This window comes from Manis pentadactyla, chromosome 6 (genome assembly GCF_030020395.1).
Source record: "Manis pentadactyla isolate mManPen7 chromosome 6, mManPen7.hap1, whole genome shotgun sequence".
NCBI lineage: Eukaryota > Metazoa > Chordata > Mammalia > Pholidota > Manidae > Manis > Manis pentadactyla.
The window spans coordinates 7,164,605-7,183,070 of record NC_080024.1 but is presented as its reverse complement, the minus strand read 5'-3'; the positions used below and the strand labels follow the sequence as shown (position 1 = coordinate 7,183,070).

General features: G+C 47.3%; 1 protein-coding gene across 5 annotated transcripts in view; it reads left to right on the top strand.

Annotated features, from left to right (window-relative positions):
• Positions 1-18,466, top strand: part of DIS3L2 (DIS3 like 3'-5' exoribonuclease 2) — a 372,410-nt gene that overhangs the window by 290,496 nt on the left and 63,448 nt on the right. For all 5 annotated transcript variants that reach the window (XR_005030205.2, XM_057503433.1, XM_036912160.2 and 2 more), the window contains one exon: positions 11,392-11,625. Coding sequence is in view for 4 of the 5 variants with exons in the window: in XM_057503433.1 (XP_057359416.1) it covers positions 11,392-11,625 (234 nt within the window). In the remaining variant the exon portion in view is untranslated. The remainder of the gene's footprint in view (positions 1-11,391; positions 11,626-18,466) is intronic.

The window sequence follows — 18,466 nt, the reverse complement described above, 5'->3', positions numbered from 1 at the left end:
TCCAGAGAAAAGTCTGTGAATAATGCCTAAAACTGAAAAATTGAGAATTACCAATCAAACAGGTTATTTAGAAATATGAAAGTAAATATCAAAATAATCTGCTAGAAGAGGTGAAAGTGGTTACCTTTGGGGAGGTTAGAAGAGGGAGAGGGATAGAATGCTGCTTTGTTTCATAACAAGCCTTGAAATTATTTGACTGTTTGAACTATGGATACTTTAATTTTGTAACATTTGTTTTGGAAAACTTCAAACATACATGAAAATAAAGAAAATAACACAATAAACCACCATCCCTATCCCCCAGATTAAACCACCATCAATCTTTTATTTGCTAAAGTATTTTAAAACAAACCATAGATACCATGTCATTTCACTGATACATACAGTCACTGAAGTATGTGACTCTAAAAAACTTGGACATTTTCTTACATAACCACAATGCTGTTAGCACACCTAACAATCATAATGCCATGGTGTCATCCAAAGCCCAGTTCATAATTATATTTCCCAAATTGTCTCCAACTGATTTGTCCATACTAGAATCAAAACAAGTTATACACATTACATTTGGTTTTTACAACTCCTAATATCTGATAATAAGTTCCTTTTTAAGAGTTAAGAAGCAAATAATATTTGAAATACAAAGAAGGAATTGTGAAGACAGTATGCCAGCAATCATATTTTGGTGGGGGTGGGAACATGCATGGGGAAAAAATGAATGGAAAGAGACCAGAAGGAAATAAAATAGAATGGCAGTAGTGGTTATATTTGGTTAGTTAAGACTGTGAGTAATTTTTTCTACTTTTTTGTATTTTCTCATATTTTTTAAAACATGTATTACTTTTATATTTTTATAAATGCTCATCTTTGCGAAAGTTTAGCTAAATAGAAAATAAAAGCCCATAGAAGAAAACTAACTTGAGTCAACAGAAAAGAACTTTGAATCTGAATTGTGCCTGCCAGGGTCGGACCCAAGAAATAAAAAGCTGCCTAATCTAATGAGCTTCTAAAATATGAGGGTCATAAAAGAAGCACTAGAAAGAGGCAAACTCTAAAAACTCAGTTGGTCTTTAGGGTTTCTGTTGGAGGCAGTGTCTGGTGACCAAGCCTTCTGGCAAGAGGGGGCTAGAGAGCAGGTGTGAAGTGGGTTCAGGGCCAAGAGGGGAGGCCGGGCCTCCTTCAAACCAAGCCAAATAGGAAGTGTGAGGATTTGGACTAGGGGCAGTTGTGGAACAAGACCCACTAACCACACCTACCCAGAACAGGAGACCGCATGGTGGGAAGGGGTGGACCTGGTTGGTAGATTAGTCCTGGGATATAGCGACAGATGAGTATTTCTCACTCATAAGTCAAGATGCATGAACTGAGAGGTCAGATCCCAGACTCATGGCCAAGGGATGGTGCTTGTTCCAGACACTGGCATGGAAAGCCTGAGTTAAGCCAGGGGTGGTGGGAGGCAGGTGAGAGGGCCAGGGAGCCAGAGAAGGCCAACAAGGAGGGAGATGGCTCTGCATCAAGAACCGGATGACTGAGGAGAAAGGCGGCTAATGCCTGGGCTGGAAGTGTGTTGTGGTGATTTCTCATGGCATAGGGGCTTGGACTTAAAAAAACCCAGAGCAGGGCCACTGGCATCATGCCATACTACCACGCTTGGCCACCAGTCTCACCTGGAGTTAGAGCGAAGAACATTTTGTATTTCCCTTAGTCTACTGGAATGTTTTACTTTCTGGAGCAGGCATGGTCAGCTATAGAAAGGCTATTTCAACTTTCTTTAAACACTAGATTTTTTTTAATATTCACAAGAAAATCTTGGTCATATATGCTTTCATGAAGGCAGTGCTCAGATTTTTAAATCACAAACTCTGAAGATCTATTTTTGGTATATTTCCCACATATTGGTAGTGAGAGCATTGTTCTCTGATCTAGACATTTGTGATTATATATTGTCATAAGGAAGACGAACCCAACTAAATCTTCTGCTTTGTAAGCTCCAGCTTTAGTACCATGAAATCTACTTGACCACGTCAGTCCAGTGACCTTCTTATCTCCTGAACACCTTGGCACTTCTGTCTCACGTGGGGCTAAAGCCCTGCAGAACAGAGACCACATCTATGCACTCCACTCATCAGAAGCATCTTAATTTGAAGTCACCTTTGTAAAAACACTTTAAAGAGGTCACAAGCAGTGAATCTGACTTGATAACTCTTAGAACCATAAATTTCAGCGTCAAAGATCAGAATAATAAAGGAAGGGTTTTGCAGTTACAGGAGGTATCCACAGCTTGCATTTCTTGCAGCATCCCTGCCACATACTGTCTCGCTCAGGTAGAATGTGAGCATATACTTGGTTCAAAGTTGCCCATTTCAACCTCAGTCAGTGGCAGCCTCATCTCAGCTGTTCACATGGGCCCAAACCATGGGGTCATTATTGGCTTTGGTCTTTCTCTCTCCCCCACATCCAGTCCACAGTAAATAACCTCAGCTCTGCCTTCTGACTCCCTCCAGAGCCTGCCCTCTTCCTTGCCACTACCAGCACTGTCACCTGGGTCCAAGTACCATCCCCTGCCTGGACTGCAGTGGCGTCCTAACTGCTCTAGCTTCTACTCCTACGCCCCTTCATCTTCCCTCTACACAGTAGTCAGACTGATCCTTCTAAATCAGGAATTAGGCCTTGTCTCTACTGTTTTAAAACACTCCAGTCTCATTCAGAATAAAATCTAAAGTCTTTATTTACAATGGGATTTTCCTGTCCATTTCTCTCTGTCTTCTCTGCCAGAAATACAGGGACTACAGAGTCATCTCTCCTCATTTCTTGGAACATCTTGGCTCACTGGGCATATCCGGCTTGGGTCATGTAACTGAGCTCCCACCTCAGCTTCCACGACCTGACTTTAATGGAGGTCAGACCTTCCTGGCCACCGTCTCAGAACATCCGTCAAGTCTCTGCTTGTTCCTTGTAGCTCTAGGAAACTCTTTCCAGGACCTGTCTAACATAGCTCATTCTGAGCGCTGGACTTTGTGGGAGAACTCCGGTGTGCACGCTCAGGTTATCTTTTTTTCAGCTGAGCCTGTGGTGCTACCTGGGAATCCTTTTAGGTGCTGCCATGCAGCCCTTTAAACCTCTATTCTTGGCTCCAGCCTTCAGCTGCCTTCCTTCCACTCCTCTTTTCTCCAAGATCTTCCGTTTCCCGAGACGACTTTCAGTTCTTGGAAACCAGAGTGACCAGCCAGCTTGATCTACGGAAGTGCCCACTTCAGAGTCAGAATTACTTTCTGCCTTTCCTCACCCTTGCCTCTCGATGCAGTAAAACGTGCTCCTGTTCCAGCCTGAGCTTCAACCCTGTGTTCTCTAGATCTTTTAATGACATCATCTTCCTCCGAGCCACTCAGATCTGTCTCTAGCCTGCTTCACATCTGCCATGTCCGAGCAGTGCTGAGTGCTAACGCTTCTACTCCTGAAAGTGTCTCTAATCAGTCCTCTCTTTTCTGTTAACACAGTCACTGCCCCCACTCAAGCCCCTGCCATCCTTCCCAGGGTGGTTGGGAGAGACTCATGGTCTCTCCACTCTGTTTCTCCAGTGGTGTTAGATGACTTTCTAGAAGCTGAATCTGTTGCTATCACACTGTAGCTCAACGTCTTCTTACAGCGTGACTATCCACAAAGGGTTGAGATTATCCACAGCAGTCCAATCTCCAGAGCCTGACATGCAAAGACCTCTGCCAACTCCTCCCCCATTACATGACCATCTGCCACTATTCTCAGTTCTTTCAGCTTCTACTCTTGATGCCTGATACGGAATTGTTTGGCCTGGTGTGGAATTGCCACGTTTCTGACACTTGGCATACGCTTTTTCCTCTGCCTAGAATGTCCTTCCCCTCATCTCTACCAGCATGAAACCTACGTATGCTTTGAGATCCAGCTAACATGCCACCTCTTCCATGAAATGTTATGAGCCCTTCATTCATTCATTTGGTTAATTCTCATGGAATATTGGCTCTGTTCCAACACCATACAAGGTGTTAAATATGCTCCAAAAAAGAGTAGTAGCTATCTCCTGATTTATTTCCCTTCTCCTTTTTCTGTCTGTATTTTTTAAGTTTTCAGTGATAAATACATATTACCATTGTAAAAAGAGAAAAGAACATTTATTTTGAGGCTTTATTTCAATTTTAATAAGCAGATGAGAGATATTGGAGTATGTTTGTAGGCTGCATGGGAAAGCAAGTAGAAAAGGGGATGTTGAAGATGAGGAAACAAGGAACAGATTTTTGGAGCCAGGTTACAAAGGAAGCGGGAGGCTCGAGACCCAAACCCCAGGTGGGAGACCAGCTCCCAATGCAGAGGACCACCAACTCCACCGGCCTGGAGGGGGTGAAGAGTGGGGCCCCTGCTGGAGTCTGCGAAGGTGGACTGAGAAGGTACTCAGGTGGGGAACCCTCCCACGCCCCAAATCCATTTTCCCATCCCTCCTCCCCCACTGTCCCTCCAGCATCTGCATTGTCGAGCCACTGGTGCACAGAACTCTTGTCCTCCTTGATGTTAACATCCTTGCAAACAGAGCCCATTCTTAATTTTTTTATCTCCCCCACACCCAGCCCAGTGCTCAAAGATGCTCAGAATGTACCCCAACATGTTCAAAAAATGATTTAAGTGAATTGTGTATTTGTTTTCACAGTTTTTTGCTTCTATGGTCTGCTTCATTAGAATGGTGTTCCCCTCGCAAGGCAGGTGTATCTCCAGCCGCCTCTCAGCCCTCCTGAGCCACAACCCGGGCGCTGGGGAGGGCTTCGTAAGGCGCGAGCCACGTGAGCCAGCAAGGTTGCTGCTGCTGCCCCAGCTGCCACCGCTGGAGCCCTCTAACATCTAAGAAATAAAATGCTGCGCTCTTCCTGGGTCCCCATGGTGTCTGCAGCAAGCTCACAGAGCCGAGGCTCACACGTAGTGTTGTGTGTGTGACTCGGGGCTTCGGTGGATGGTAAAGAAACGCCGCCTTGGGTTTGGTGTTTCATCCTCGGACACGGCAGTGGAAATCTTGCCCAAGCAGCTCCCGGGAGAGGCAATACTTCACAGGCTGATTCTGATGATAATAGAAAAGTTCCCAGAATAGCCATCTTTAGTCCTTAGCAGAGGCAAGACAGAATTGTTTAATTTCAGACTTGTAGAGACAACCTGGGACCAGAGGAGTATTTGGGAGCCTTTGCTATGTTCTCGGTCCCTTGGGTCCCAGTCTGCGAATGTCAGAGCAAGGCAGTCAGAGGCTTACCTCAGGTCACTACAGGGAACAACAGACCAAATTGTAGTCTGAGCATGGATTTTGCTGTGAATCCTTAGAATGAAAATAATTCAAAATGAAATATTTTCAAGAAATAAAAAAAATGTATTTATAATACTGTCAAGCAAAGAGCTAAAAATTATTTTTAATCAGGTTTTCTCCTGCATTTTGATGTTACTAATAGTGGATTTTGATTGAAAGCTAAGGACTTGGATCCCAAGGTTATAAACAACATACCAGGTTGCTTGCTGCATGTCTTTAAAAGGATGAACCTCTGTTTTTTTGTTTTGGGGTTTTTTTTTAGAGATGGCTTAACTGGGTTGAGAGATGGTCTTGTCAAAAGGCTAAGGCTGAGTTAGGCTCACTGGCTTTTGGGAGCTGTGGTTTGTGGCTCCCAGGTCTGCCCAAAACCCAGGCCTGGGAAGACGCCTTCTGCTGTTCCCCTACACTTGCCTCCGTCTCCCCCACTTTGGACTTGCTCTCACCAACCTGAGGCCTCCCGCCACGCCTCCTGCTCCCTCCACTGCCGTGTGTCCTTACAGGGAGCACTTCTCAAGGACTGCTCAGGCAGAGTGCCCTCAGCCTCTCTCCTAGGAATGGAATTCTTACCTCCTAATCACATCTGGGCCTTTAGGCTCTTCCACGTTCCTGCCAGTTCCTAGGTTCACAGGCAAACACCTGAGGAAATTTCCTCATTTCCTTCCTCCGAGGCTCAGCAGTTTAGACCACTGCCTCCAGGGCAAGATGGGAAGGGACCCAACTGCAGTGCGGGGATCAGCCACGGAGGCTGATGGCAGGTGCCCTGAGATAGTAGAACAGAGCACAGTTTACGTGGCTAGACTTGTTATCTGTGCATATAAGCCCTACAGAAGGTTCTAGCACATAAACAGCATTCTGAAAAGTAAAGCAGGCTGGCAGACACGCAGCTCTCTGCTGTCTGTGTGGGCCGAGCACAGCCTCAGAGCCTCTCCACACAGTAGGCGAGGCCACAGCCAGGGCGCAATGAAGTGCGTTGCTGACGGTGCCTCCATCCTGTTATTTACCCTACCAGGGGCCTCTCAGTTCTTCTTTAAGAAGTGGCCTGTGCCCTAGTCACAGTGGGCCTGGTGTGAGGAGTGGGCCTAGCAGAGGAGACCCCTGCCTCTGCCCACTGCAGTCGCTAGGCCTTCCCATCACAGGCATGTCCTTATCTGCCCCTCCTAGTTCTTAGCCTCTGACTCCTCTCACCGCCCTGCCCTCCCCCCCAGGGATGATCGCCTCACGGTCATAGGTGTAAGAGGGGCACAAATCTGCCCCACACCACTGCGGCTGCCCCAACAGCCTGATTTTGTTCCAATGAGGAAAATGTCTTTCATCCTGGTATGTTTTTTGAACCAAATATTTTACATACAGAAGCTCAGAGCAGCTAAAAGTAATTTTACAACTAATTACTTAAAATCACAATTTAACTCCATTAACAGCTTTTTAGACCAGAAATTTCTTAAGCACTGACATTTTTTACAAGATAAAATTTAAGGTACATTTGAATAAAAATGAAGAGTTTTCAAGGGATGGTTTCCTCACAATTTTGTATCTGTAAGATATAGAAAGTTGAGGTTTTTTGAGGTATACTTCAATAAAAATAATTGCAGATTTTGAGTCTTAAGTCTTTAGACACAAATCTGATCCTGGCTGCCACTTAGGAGTTTGTGTGACTTTTCACAAACCCTCTGCCTGTTTTCTTACCTGTAAAATGGGCTGAATAATGCACTCCTCCCAGATGCATTACAGAGATTTTAAAAGGCAGTGGTGTGAGTGCTCTGTGACTGAACAGGGCCAGATGCTCTGAATTGCTATGCTTTTCTGGTCTTACCTGGTACCAGAAAGTTTGTCCTGAGGTATGCATTATTCACTCCCTCCTCACCAGAGTTCTCCCAGCCTATGCCCTCAGTCTGTGTTGGCACACTGTTTCAGCGGCATCCTAGGCCCTGTGCGGGACACTTGATTCCTGCAGAAGGGGAGTGCTCCAAATCCTGTAACTAAGCAAAGGAAAGAGGAAGGACACGATCTTCTTTCTGAAGGGTTTTGTTGATGAAGCGCCTGTGGCTTTTTTACTTTCTCCATGAAAAACTCTTTGTCCTTTTGTCTTCTGCCACTGGCACTGGTTACAGACCGGGCGTTGATGTGAACACAGTTTCCACATTGGAAATTAATGAGGTGTTGCCTCCAGAGAGGCCTTCCTCCTGCACTGTAAGGCATGCTGCCCCGGAACCCCCTCTGCCCCCGTTTGGATGTTTGTTTTCCTGCTGCCTTTCTCCGTGTAAGGCTGAGAGGCCTGTTTTCCTGGCCTGAGGATTTTGTTCCTCTGTGTGTCAGGTATGATTGATTCCCAGAATCACGGGCTTGTGGTAAAGCAGGGTAGGTTCCGCTGCTGCCTGAGGCCACCGTTGCTGGGCCAGGTTGTTCCTGATGGCCACTCAGAGCTTCCACTTCAGCCCTTGGCATGTTCAAAAGGAAGGTTGGGACACATTTTCTGGAATGCAGGTGTTAAGGGGAGATGAAAGAGCTGAAGGAAGCTTCTCGTCAACACTGTGGTCTCAGATTTGGTAGGGTTCGTGTGTGCAGTGGGGTAGGTATCCATCACTGACTGGCAAGAAAGCAAGCTGAGGGAGCACCAGTGCCCAAGATAAACCAGCCTGGGGTGGCAAGGTATCTAGGAATCTCAGGGAACTTAATGCAAAACTGTGTACATGAATATTTCAGGGTAGAGGACCTGGTACTTTTACTAGATTCTTAAAGCAGTTCTTAACCCACCAGTTTACATGAAAATAGATGCCCAATCAGGGTGGCATGAGTCTCCCTGACCTGTGTGTGCTGGCTACCCCATGTAAGTGTGCAGTGGTTTCCTGCAGCCTCTAGGAAACAAGAACAGACCCTAGGAGGCTGGATATCCTCTGACCTGTTGCCTGAGGGAATTGGCAAGACTGTTGGTAGAGGCTGTGAAACGAGAAGTATGGGGTAGAGTGGAAGGAACATTCCCCGCCCTCTGGCATACTGAAGACAGACTGTCAAACCAAATGTAGACACAGAAGAAGGAGGACTGAGTGGGTTTGGAATGAAATGGAGAAAAGGAAACAAACTAAATCTCCAGGGGAAAACTTTGTGACCACAAGAACGAATAGGTCATGGCCCTGTCATTCTAGAGGAGGTTGGAGCAACTCCATTAGTGTGGAGTTTGCAGGAAATGTGGACGTGATAGAAGGACAGGCTTGGGATGACCTTGAAAGGGGCTCTTCTTGAGACCTGCGTGCACTACTTGCCCCCTGGGAGCATGCGGTGATACTGAATTGGCTCTGCAGTCTCTCTTGTGTTGAGTGCGTACACAGACACTTCTGACGGCCAAATTCAGGACCTGCTTGCCACAGCAGAAAAGTAATGAGCATGGTATTTGAATCTCTTGTATTTCTGGATAGAAGTGGTTCTTGGAAAAATCTAGAAAGTATAGTTTGAGAATTTTTGTGAAAGAAAAGTCTGATATTACAGATCCAAGACTCTTTATGATAAGACTGTTTGCAGTGAATCAAAGAAAAATGTGAATAGTGCCTACCATTTTCTTCCTGTGCTTCATGGCTGCCCCTCTAAGAATATTGATTCTTTCTTCAGAGGCAGGTGAGGGTACCTGAGGGGTCTTCCCGCCTTCCGGGGCAGAAGCTGTGTTCCTCGGAGGCTATGTGGCGTGGCCTCCTCTGGGCTGGGCTCTCTCCTCTCCCCTCTGGGACCAGCTGGATCCTTCACAGGGCCATTTTTGGGAAGCATTGTGAATAGAATGCTTTGGCTGGTGAGGAGGGGAGTTGGGGTGGGGGCACGTCTGCAAGCCCGGGCTGGAAGGCTGTGCTGCCCACTGGAGCACCTCCCTTCTCCCGAGCCTCCTCTGCCACTCAGCACATCTGGCTTTTCCGTGCTCATGGATCACATTCCCCCACAGCCTTCCTCTCAGCTTGTCCACTTTCTTCATGCCCTTGAGCCCCACCCGGTCCCTCATTCTTTGCTGTCTAGCTGACCCCATGGTTGGGGCTATCTGACGTGGGTGCTCGCAGCTTCCCGCTTCTCCCCTTCTTTCCTGCCTCCTCTCCCTGCCACCCTTCCTCCTCACAGCTGGGCCCTCCCCTTGGCCTGGGGCCCTCCGTCCTCTTGCATCCTCGGCCTTCCTCCTGTTCCGGCTGCCCCCTGCGTCCAGCACTCTCAGCACATTCCCCTGTCCCGCGCACGCAGCAGCAGCCCGGTCCTGCCATCCTTCTGGGAAACAGCCACCCACACCACGCCCACTGCCTTGCCGCCACTGCCGCCGTCCACACATCCTTAACCCAAAGCCTCCCGAACCTTTTCCCATTGTGACGCACACAGATGTTGCTGTGCAAGCGGCACACAGGGTGTGCACCGGGCTGAGGGAAGCACAGCTCTCCAGCTGCCCCGAGGACAAGAAGAACCACTACGGCAGCATCTCCGTAAACCATTCGCACATGCTGGAAATCTTTACAGTTTGACTCTGCCACCCTCCCCCACAACACTGTCCCCCCTAAAAGAGCCTTCCTGAAGGCCACCAGAAAGCAAATGCTAAATGCAAAGACTTTTTCTTTGTTTTCATCCTTCTTGACGTCCGAGTGGCATTGACATACACCAGTGATTAAGAGCTCGGCTTTGGGGCTGGCAGGACTGCCTGTGTTCTGTTCCTGGCTTTGCCAGTCTCCGGCGATATGACCTTGGGCAGGTTACTTAACATGCCTGTGCCTTAGTTTCCTCATTTACAGACTGGGGATAAGATACCCACCCACAAGGTCGCTATGTGAATTCACTGGCTGCTCTATGGAAAGTGTATAAACAGTGCCTCTCATCGTAGGTGCTACATCAGCATCTCATTGCTTTGCAGGACCCCTTTCTTAAAGCCCCTTTCTCCTGTTTTGCCTCACAGGATACTCCCCATGTTTCTTCTGTCTCTGAGCTCTCCTGTGTTCCATTTGTTTTCACTCTTCAGCTTCACTTTGCTCCCTGAATTGCCGGCGGTGGTAGAGAATACAGCTCCCACCCTCCCACCTGGCCTTTCTTTCTGTCTTGGTCCCTCCAGTCAGTGAGTGCCAGCTCCCCGCCTCCAGACCAGCCGTCTCCCTGGCCCTGCCACCCCCGACTCCTGCCACTTATCTCCGTCTGCTTCTGCTCCCTGCACCTCAGACTCAGGAGTGCCAAAAATATTTTAATGTTGGGTTCTTTTTGTTTTAAAAGTAGTAAAGTCTCATTATAGAAAATACAGGCAAATTGAAAGGATAAAATACAAATCAACAATAATCCTGCCACTCAGCAAGCAACACCACAAAATGGGGATACATCTGCTTTGAGCCCAGCAGGTCTCGACCTGGGCTGTTTCTCCGGGGGGGGTTGGCGATGTCCAGAGACATTTTGAGTTGTCAGCTCAGGGGGCTAGGAGCAGGGTGCTACGGCACCTCTCAGGTAGAGTCCAAGGATATCACTAGACATTTTATAATGCACAGGACAGCCCCCACAACAAAGAACTCGTCAGTCCAGTAGTGCTGAGGTTGAGAGACGCCATTCTGCACTTTGTCTCCATGTAAATGCCCCAAAGAGAACAAGGTGGAATTGCTCTTTTCTTTCTACCTCCCTCCTGCTTCTCCACCTGTGTTCTCCACTTCTGCCAGTGGCCCACCTTTCTCCTCACCCTGCATCTCACCCGGTACCACGCCCACACATCCCCCAGCTGTCACAGCTTTGGCATCTATCCCTTTTTTTCGCTTCAGTGTTTATACTGACAACCACTCAGAGCCCGAAGAAATGAAAAGGCCTCCGACGACAGGCCCTTCCCCTCAGGTCTCCTCTTGGCCTTGCCTGTGTCACCCGAGTGCTCGGAGACCTGGCGTCCACCCCCACTGCCTGTTAAGGCCATGCCTCGTGGCGGCCCGGCCTCCTGAGGGCAGCAGCTTCCATAGCTGATTGGTCTTGTTGCCTCACTGGAACCCAGCACCATTCGGATTAAAGTCAGTGCTCAGTAAATCTCTGTAGAATGTGTATGGATGAATGGTTGCATGAAAGAAAAGTCTGGAAAAAATTCTCCTCACAATTTGCCTTTGCAGATCCTTAGTGAATGGTTTGGCCAGACCATCATCTGCTCCTGCACCAAACTGAGCTATGAGCATGCGCAGAGCATGATCGAAAGCCCAGCCAAGAAAATCCCTGAGGAGCAGCTACCGCCCATCTCCCCGGGGCACAGCGGGGAGGAGATCCAGCAGGCGGTCCTGAGTCTCCACGGAATCGCGCAGGCGTTACGCAGGCAGCGCTTTGTGGACGGCGCCCTGCGCTTGGATCAGGTCAGTCACCTCTTCCTCTCAGTGCAGCCGACAGCTCCGACTTGTGCCCGAACCCAAGCACGTGAGGTTCGGCGCGGCAGCGTCGGGCACGCCCCTCCTCCTCTCCCCGGTCCCTGCGCCGACACAGTGCTCTGAGGCAGCAGGAACCAACTCCTGCCCACCCTCCAAAGGTCACAACGCACGAGGCCCAGTGACGTGAGCTAAGGCAAGAGCGTGGTGTCGTGTGGGTGGCTCTGTGACCAGAACTGCCAGCTGGTCCTCCCTGCTAAGCCTGTAGCCAGTATTTGACCCTCACCTTAGTTTCTACCTCAAATCCCTCTTGATGGAAGTGGGAACAGGAAACATGGAAGTTTAGAAGACTGATGACCAGTATCTCATGGCAGGGCTTATAAAAAAAGTATTTCTTCTTATCCCTTGTGTTCCAAAAAGTTATATGTGTACAAATTCCAGATTAATATCTGAAGACTCGGAGAACTGAGGAGACTAGTATGTTGGCTGTTGAAGAAAATGATGGCCCATAATGGCATTGATGGCTCTTGAGTGTCACATCTATGCCAGTGGTCCTCTGGGACTTAGGCAGCTGTCACTCAAACCTGGTCGAATTTCCCTGGCAGTGGTAACTCTTACGTTCCAGGAATTCTTTCCTCATGACTTGTCAGTACATTGTAGAGCAGAGCCGAGCCTGTGTTCTGCATCTTCTCACTTATGTTCCCTACCTAACCCCAGAGAACTGTCTTTCCCTGGTCGCTGTATGCTGTGGGGAATCCCTAGGTGTTTGAAAAATGAGTTGACAGCAAGACTGGCTGATGGAGCTGTTTATCAGACCATTGGCAGAGTGCAGCCTCACAGAGATTTCTTTCTCTGAGCCTTTCAGCTTGAGCAATCTCAAAAGACTGTTTCAAATTTTCTAATTAAAGATTTTATTTCATCCCACCTTTTGTTATAAACCGCTCTAATGCTTCTCAGCAGGTATTGCAACTAGCTTCTGCCCTGGGCCTACCAATAAGTTAGCAGCTCTTGGAACAAATGGATCATGATCCACCTGTGGTTGGGGCATCAGGGTATCTTCTGGAGCTCTCGTGCTCCTCCTTCCCTTGTCTTGTCTCAGGCCACCTGAGCAGACCAGCTGCTCCTGAATGCTGATGGGCAGGCATTAGGCAGGAGTGGCTGCTGAAGAAGATAGCAAAGCTGGTGGGAGAGGGACCAGTGGCGTGGGAGGTAATGGACCATCTCCTTTCCTTCCTTCAGTGAAGTCACTTGTGGGGGTGTGGACACTCTAATTCTCACTCACCACTGTTTGCCTGGTTGTCAAATCCAAGGATGCTTTTCAGTTCTTGCTTCCCGGACTTCTGGTCCTGTAGTTGTCCCTATGAAGTCGCCTTCTGGTTCTCTGCTTATCTTTGTACATAACCCTGCTGGTCCTTTTGCAGAAGCCTCTTCCTCTGCTCACCCATTTAGGGTTGGCACTTCCCGAGGCCTACCCCATCCTCTTTTCGTTCCTCCATCCACACTCCCTTCCTGAATGAATTCTGCTCTTAGGATTTAAACTACTAACTAAATGCTAATGATGCCAAAATCTCTCCCTCCAGCCCTGCCCTCCTTCCCAGGCTCCAAACAAGCCTCTCCCCACACCTTCTTGAGCTCTTCCCCTGGATTCCCATGGTCATCTCAGTGCCCATCACCCATTTTGCAGGACACAGTGGTCAGTGCCCATGACATGTCACACACACAGGCTCATGCTCCCTTCTGCCTTTGCTCCCACCATGGGAATTGTGTGTATCAAGGGTCAATCCCACCACTTATTCCCAAGCCTGGTTATGCCAGTTACACATGTTGTTATAATTATGCAGTTTAACTGGATATTAGATCAAATAAGAGCATGAAAAAGAAAGCTATCATTTCTGTGAAAACCAAAATTGTTTTGAAGGACTTGATAAGTATGGAATTTCAAAAATTCTGCTGTTTGGGCATGACAACTACAAAAGAGTAGGGGGACAATCATAAAATTCAGGAAGAATTCTGTACTCAGTTTTATAAATATCTAAGTTCTTTTATAGGAACAAAAATCATAAATTATAAACAATGAATTATGAGTATAGCTTTTTAGAAAAAAGTATGTAGAAATCCAATTAGCATACTCTTAAAAGCTTTATATTTTTAAAAAAACAATGAATGAATGTACATTTTTATAAAATTAAGTTAAAACAAATGTTTGGTTATATATTTGTCTCTTCCCCACGCCACCTCCTAGAATAACTAACCAACCACAGCTTCAGGTGCGTCAAATGGGAGAGTTTCTGTTATGATATTTGAAAAACCCTGCCCCATCAGATTGTTATAAGGTTTGATTGAATATGTGAAATGCTCTGAAACAATAGGAGACTATTAGATGATTTCCACTCACATTAGGAGGGGTATGGTAGTCATGGTAGGAGAAAAACCACAAATTGTTGATTGATACTGATCTGCTAGTGTAAATTAGAATCAGAATTTTACTGCTGAAAATAACTTTAGATATTTACACCTCAATGGCCCTCTCACTTTGTAAATTAGAAAGCTCAAGCCCCCAAAGATTAAACGAATTGCTTAAATGCAAGAAATCAAGATAGCTCACTCTTTGTTCACTTTTCTTCCATTTACATCATGCTGACTTAAGAGAGAAAAGTTTCCTTCAAAGTGAGAGGAAAAAAGTCCTCAAAAGCCCTATTTAGGTTCCAGTTAATTAAGGTTTGAAAATAATGGATATACATCCTTGGAGTTGATTCCTTGGTTCCCCAGAAAACAAGTGTGTGGACCCCAGCTTTGGAAGGAAGAGCACATCAATCTCCCACAGCAAGGGATGCTGGCGAGAGCCTTTATAAATCAGCTGAATGACCCCATTCAGCAGTCGCTGCATTTGTTCTCCTATCCTCTCCTGCCTGCATTTGCCCCCACAAAAATCCATTTTTCGTTGGTGCTTTTGGCATGGCCTGCTCTTTAGAGTAGCTCTCTGATGCTTTGTTTGCCTCAGTTCACTATGTCCACATTTTGGTGGCAGTCCTAAAAAAAGATGTCCTTTTACACAAGAGACCCTCTGAGAGGCTTCTACGTGAAGGGACACCATCCATGTCACACAGTATGCCCCTGAATGCAGAATAAATCTGCTAAACTAGAAATTTCGTCTTTCCACAAAGTCAGTTTACCATGAGGATCTTCAGAATGAGTGAGGTGGCGGGCACTAACTAGTATGTACCTACTTGTCAAGGACAGACTGGTTCAGAGGTCATAGCAACCATAGGAATACAGAGCAGCTTGACCATTGGGAGGTGGCCGTCAACAGCTTAGAGCAGAACCCGCAGCTGAGATGGCGCGCCCTCCACTCTCAACCTCCTGGGCTGGCTCCAGCCCCCTGGCGGACCCCTGCCAGCCGTCCTGTCTGCTTACCCTAGTGTGCTGACCATAGCAAGCTCTCTGTGTACTGTGATGGGAAACAAATTGGGAAGCACTGCCTTTGAGGTTGGATTACCTGCTCCAAGTGTCACTTTTACCTAAAGCTCGAACCTAATTCGAAGAGATTCTGTTTAGCTCAGTGAAACAGAGAGTGCAGCTGCCAAAAGCATTTTTTGTGCTCTTTGGTTGGGTGAATTGAATAATATCCCTTCCAGGAGTTTCTTCCCATCTTCATGTTTTCTGCTACTATGTTAATTCTAGAATTTAATACAAATGCTTGTTTCATTGTAACATATGCCACTCCTGTTTCTTAAGCATAAAGGGTCCCCAAACTTGTTTGCTTCTGTAGTAAAGTAATCATAATGGTTTGTAAGCATATGTGAATCTCGGTCTTTGGCAAAGGGGGACTGTGAGAAGCCCTCACGCCTCCCTCTGGTTCTTGCGCATGGCTTAGCCCTGCCCGAAAGGCCTTGGGAGTGTGCACAGCTCCCTGGCACTTCTGTTTACGCTGACAGAAAGCCTGCTTCCAAGCAGCCTCCCCTCTACGGAGGAGGATGACTCTGCCTGACTGTGATCTGACAGGGCCTGTGGGAGCTCTGTGTCTTAGCCACTGCCTTCCAAAGGGACCGGAAGGGAGGGTGGCAGGGTGCTAAATAGAACCCCAAAACAAAAACATCTTAGGGAATACTGATTGTATTCAGGAAACTACACCTATAGCTTTCTGGGGCTTTCTCTCCAGCCCAACATTCCTCAGCCAGGTGGTAGCACTTAGAGAGAGGCCACCCTGTGAGGAAAAGCATGCTGGCCTGCAGGAAGCCACCCCTTCTTGGGTTCCCCAGCAGGTGGTCAGGGGATGTGAAAGGCAACTGAGCCATTGACTTTCTGAGTTTAGAGAAAATTGTAGTGAAGAAATTTTGATATTTCCATCTTCTTAGGCAAATTCCTTCAAACTAAAGGAGCCTTTACTAAATTCTCAGCTGCCTCTTATATGAATCCCAACTGGCATGGTTTTGAAAGTTCAGGCAGTTCCTTTGAGTGGACTTGATTGTAAAGATAAACCTGTTGGTGAAATAATTTTTAAATACCTTGGAACCCAAGCTGCTGTGGAATACTATTATGAATGACCTTGGCCTGGCCCAGCCTTTAAGTCAAAGGTTGGCAGACTTTCTGTGAAGGGCCAGTGTCTTGCCAATGGGTTTCAGCCCCGGGCAAGTTTGCTATGGATTCAATGTGACCAAAGAAATTGACAGCAAAATGTTCTTAGGGTGAAAGGGTTATACCCAAGTTTATTTCCAGGTGGCAGGTCAGTCACTAGAATCCCATTCACTCAGAGCAAGTCTGCAGGCAGCAAGCCAGTCTCTGCCTCTGGGCCCCTCTGTCTGCACAGCTGTCCTCTGGGCCTCTCTGCACAGTCATCCCGCACAGCCATCCTCTGGGCCTCTGTCCTCAGTGCTGCCACCACTCCAGCCTCTGCTCTGCTCTCCTGCAGCCTTGCAACCCTGCCACCATATTGTGCCCAGAGCACTGGGCGGAGCTCTTTATATAGAGTCAACAGCCATGTATTGTCCACAGGTGTGCAGTGAGCTAGTCAACCAGGGCCAGGTGAGAATCCTAGCCACAGGAACTCTTATTTTATCTACAGCCAGATAGTAAATATTTGGGGCTTTGTGGGCTGTATGGTCTCTGTCTTAACTACTCAACTCTGCTGTTGTAGTGTGAACACAGTAGTGTGAATGCAGCCAGAGGCAGGCAAACGAGTGAGAACAGCTGTGTGCCAATAAAATTTTAAGGATACTGAAATTTGAATTTCACGTAAGTTTCATGTCAGAAAATAATATTCTTCCTTTGATTATTTTTCAGTCATTTAAAAATGTAAAAACCATTCTTAGCTCATGGCTGTGCAGAAGGCTGGCTTTGGCCTGTGGCCCATGGTTTGCTGACCCTTGCTTAGGTGAAATTCAGCTCTCAGCCAGCTCGCAGCAACTCATCATGACTGCTCCAGTGAGGCAGGCTGGGTAAATGGGGAACAGTCAGTGCTAAGTTAGCCCTCAGGATGGTACTGTGCAATTAAGTAAATTATCCCTTTGATGAGCACCACGCTCAGCAGGTCCAGTTGGAGGCCAGAAGTAGAGGAATGAATCTGTTTAGCACCAGTTAGTTCTCTTATTCTGTTTACAGTCAGGTAGCTTTAATTAGCCTGAAGCCAAAAAGCTGTGGTTCTAATTTCCCACCTCTGCAAGCTTGGCATTCTCTTCACAGTTAGGTCTCATCCCACCTACCCCATGTCCCCGAGCCCCTCCCCTGAGTGCCCAGCCCACTTGCGGAGATGCTGGCTCTGCCGTCTTAGGGTGTACACCGCAGCAGAAGTGGGGTCTGCTCATGGCAAAACATGGCTGTAAGGAAGCCTTATGGCATTTCTCCCTTACTCTACTCCTGTTGCTATAAGGAACGATATATTTTCTTGAGTCATGCATTTAAAAATTATAGTTAAGAATGTTTCTTTTGCTTCTCTCCAATGTAGTGGTTTTCAGGAAATGAGCATCCCTGCTCTCTGCTGTTTAATTTTTGTACAGTATGATATTTGGTGCAAGGTAAGTAAGACGGGCAGATTCACCCTGTCTGGCTCTTCCTTGGTCTTATTATTTTTACTATCACTTACGTACAAGAGTAAGCTGTTGATTAGGTGGTTGGATGTGTTTGTAGAATCGGTCTCTATTTTCTTAGCCATAGAAGCCTTCATTCAGCACATCTTCAGAAAGCAGTCATTGGGTACATAGTATGTGCTAAGTGCTGGAAATGAAGGATGAAGGGTAAGACACAGTCCTGGTTACCAAGTGCATAGCGTAGTAAAGGAGCCGGCATACACAGAGAATTAAAAGTGTGGTGACAGCTCTCCCAGAGTGCCACAGACTGTACTGAAGAGACCTGGCTCAGTCGCAGAGGGCCAGGGAAGATCCCTGCAAGGACAGTGTGTGCACTAGGGCTTTTGAAAGGCCTGAGGGCATAGGGAGGGCACTTCAAGCAAACTGCTGGTGCGGGCATGGAAGGGGTTTGAGAGGGCACGTTTGGGCAATGGCAGATTGTTCCAGATTACGTAGTGTTGATGCAAAGAGGAGTAGCTAGAGGACAAGGCAGAGGCCAGACCTTGCAGCCTGCGGCAATGAGCTGAGGAGCCATGGAATGATTTGAAATGCGGAAGTGACATGATCAGGACTGGGCTTTAGAAAGAGCTTCCTGACTGCAGTACGGAGCGTGGACTGAGAGAGGACAAAACAGAGAAAGTGTATTATCCACCAGAGAAATGGTGAGAGCCTGACCTGGGACAGAGCCTAAGGGGTGAGAGAAAATTACAGGAGAGGAAGGAAAACTGGCACGCTTTGACAAACAGGCCATTGTGATTGGATGTGGAAGG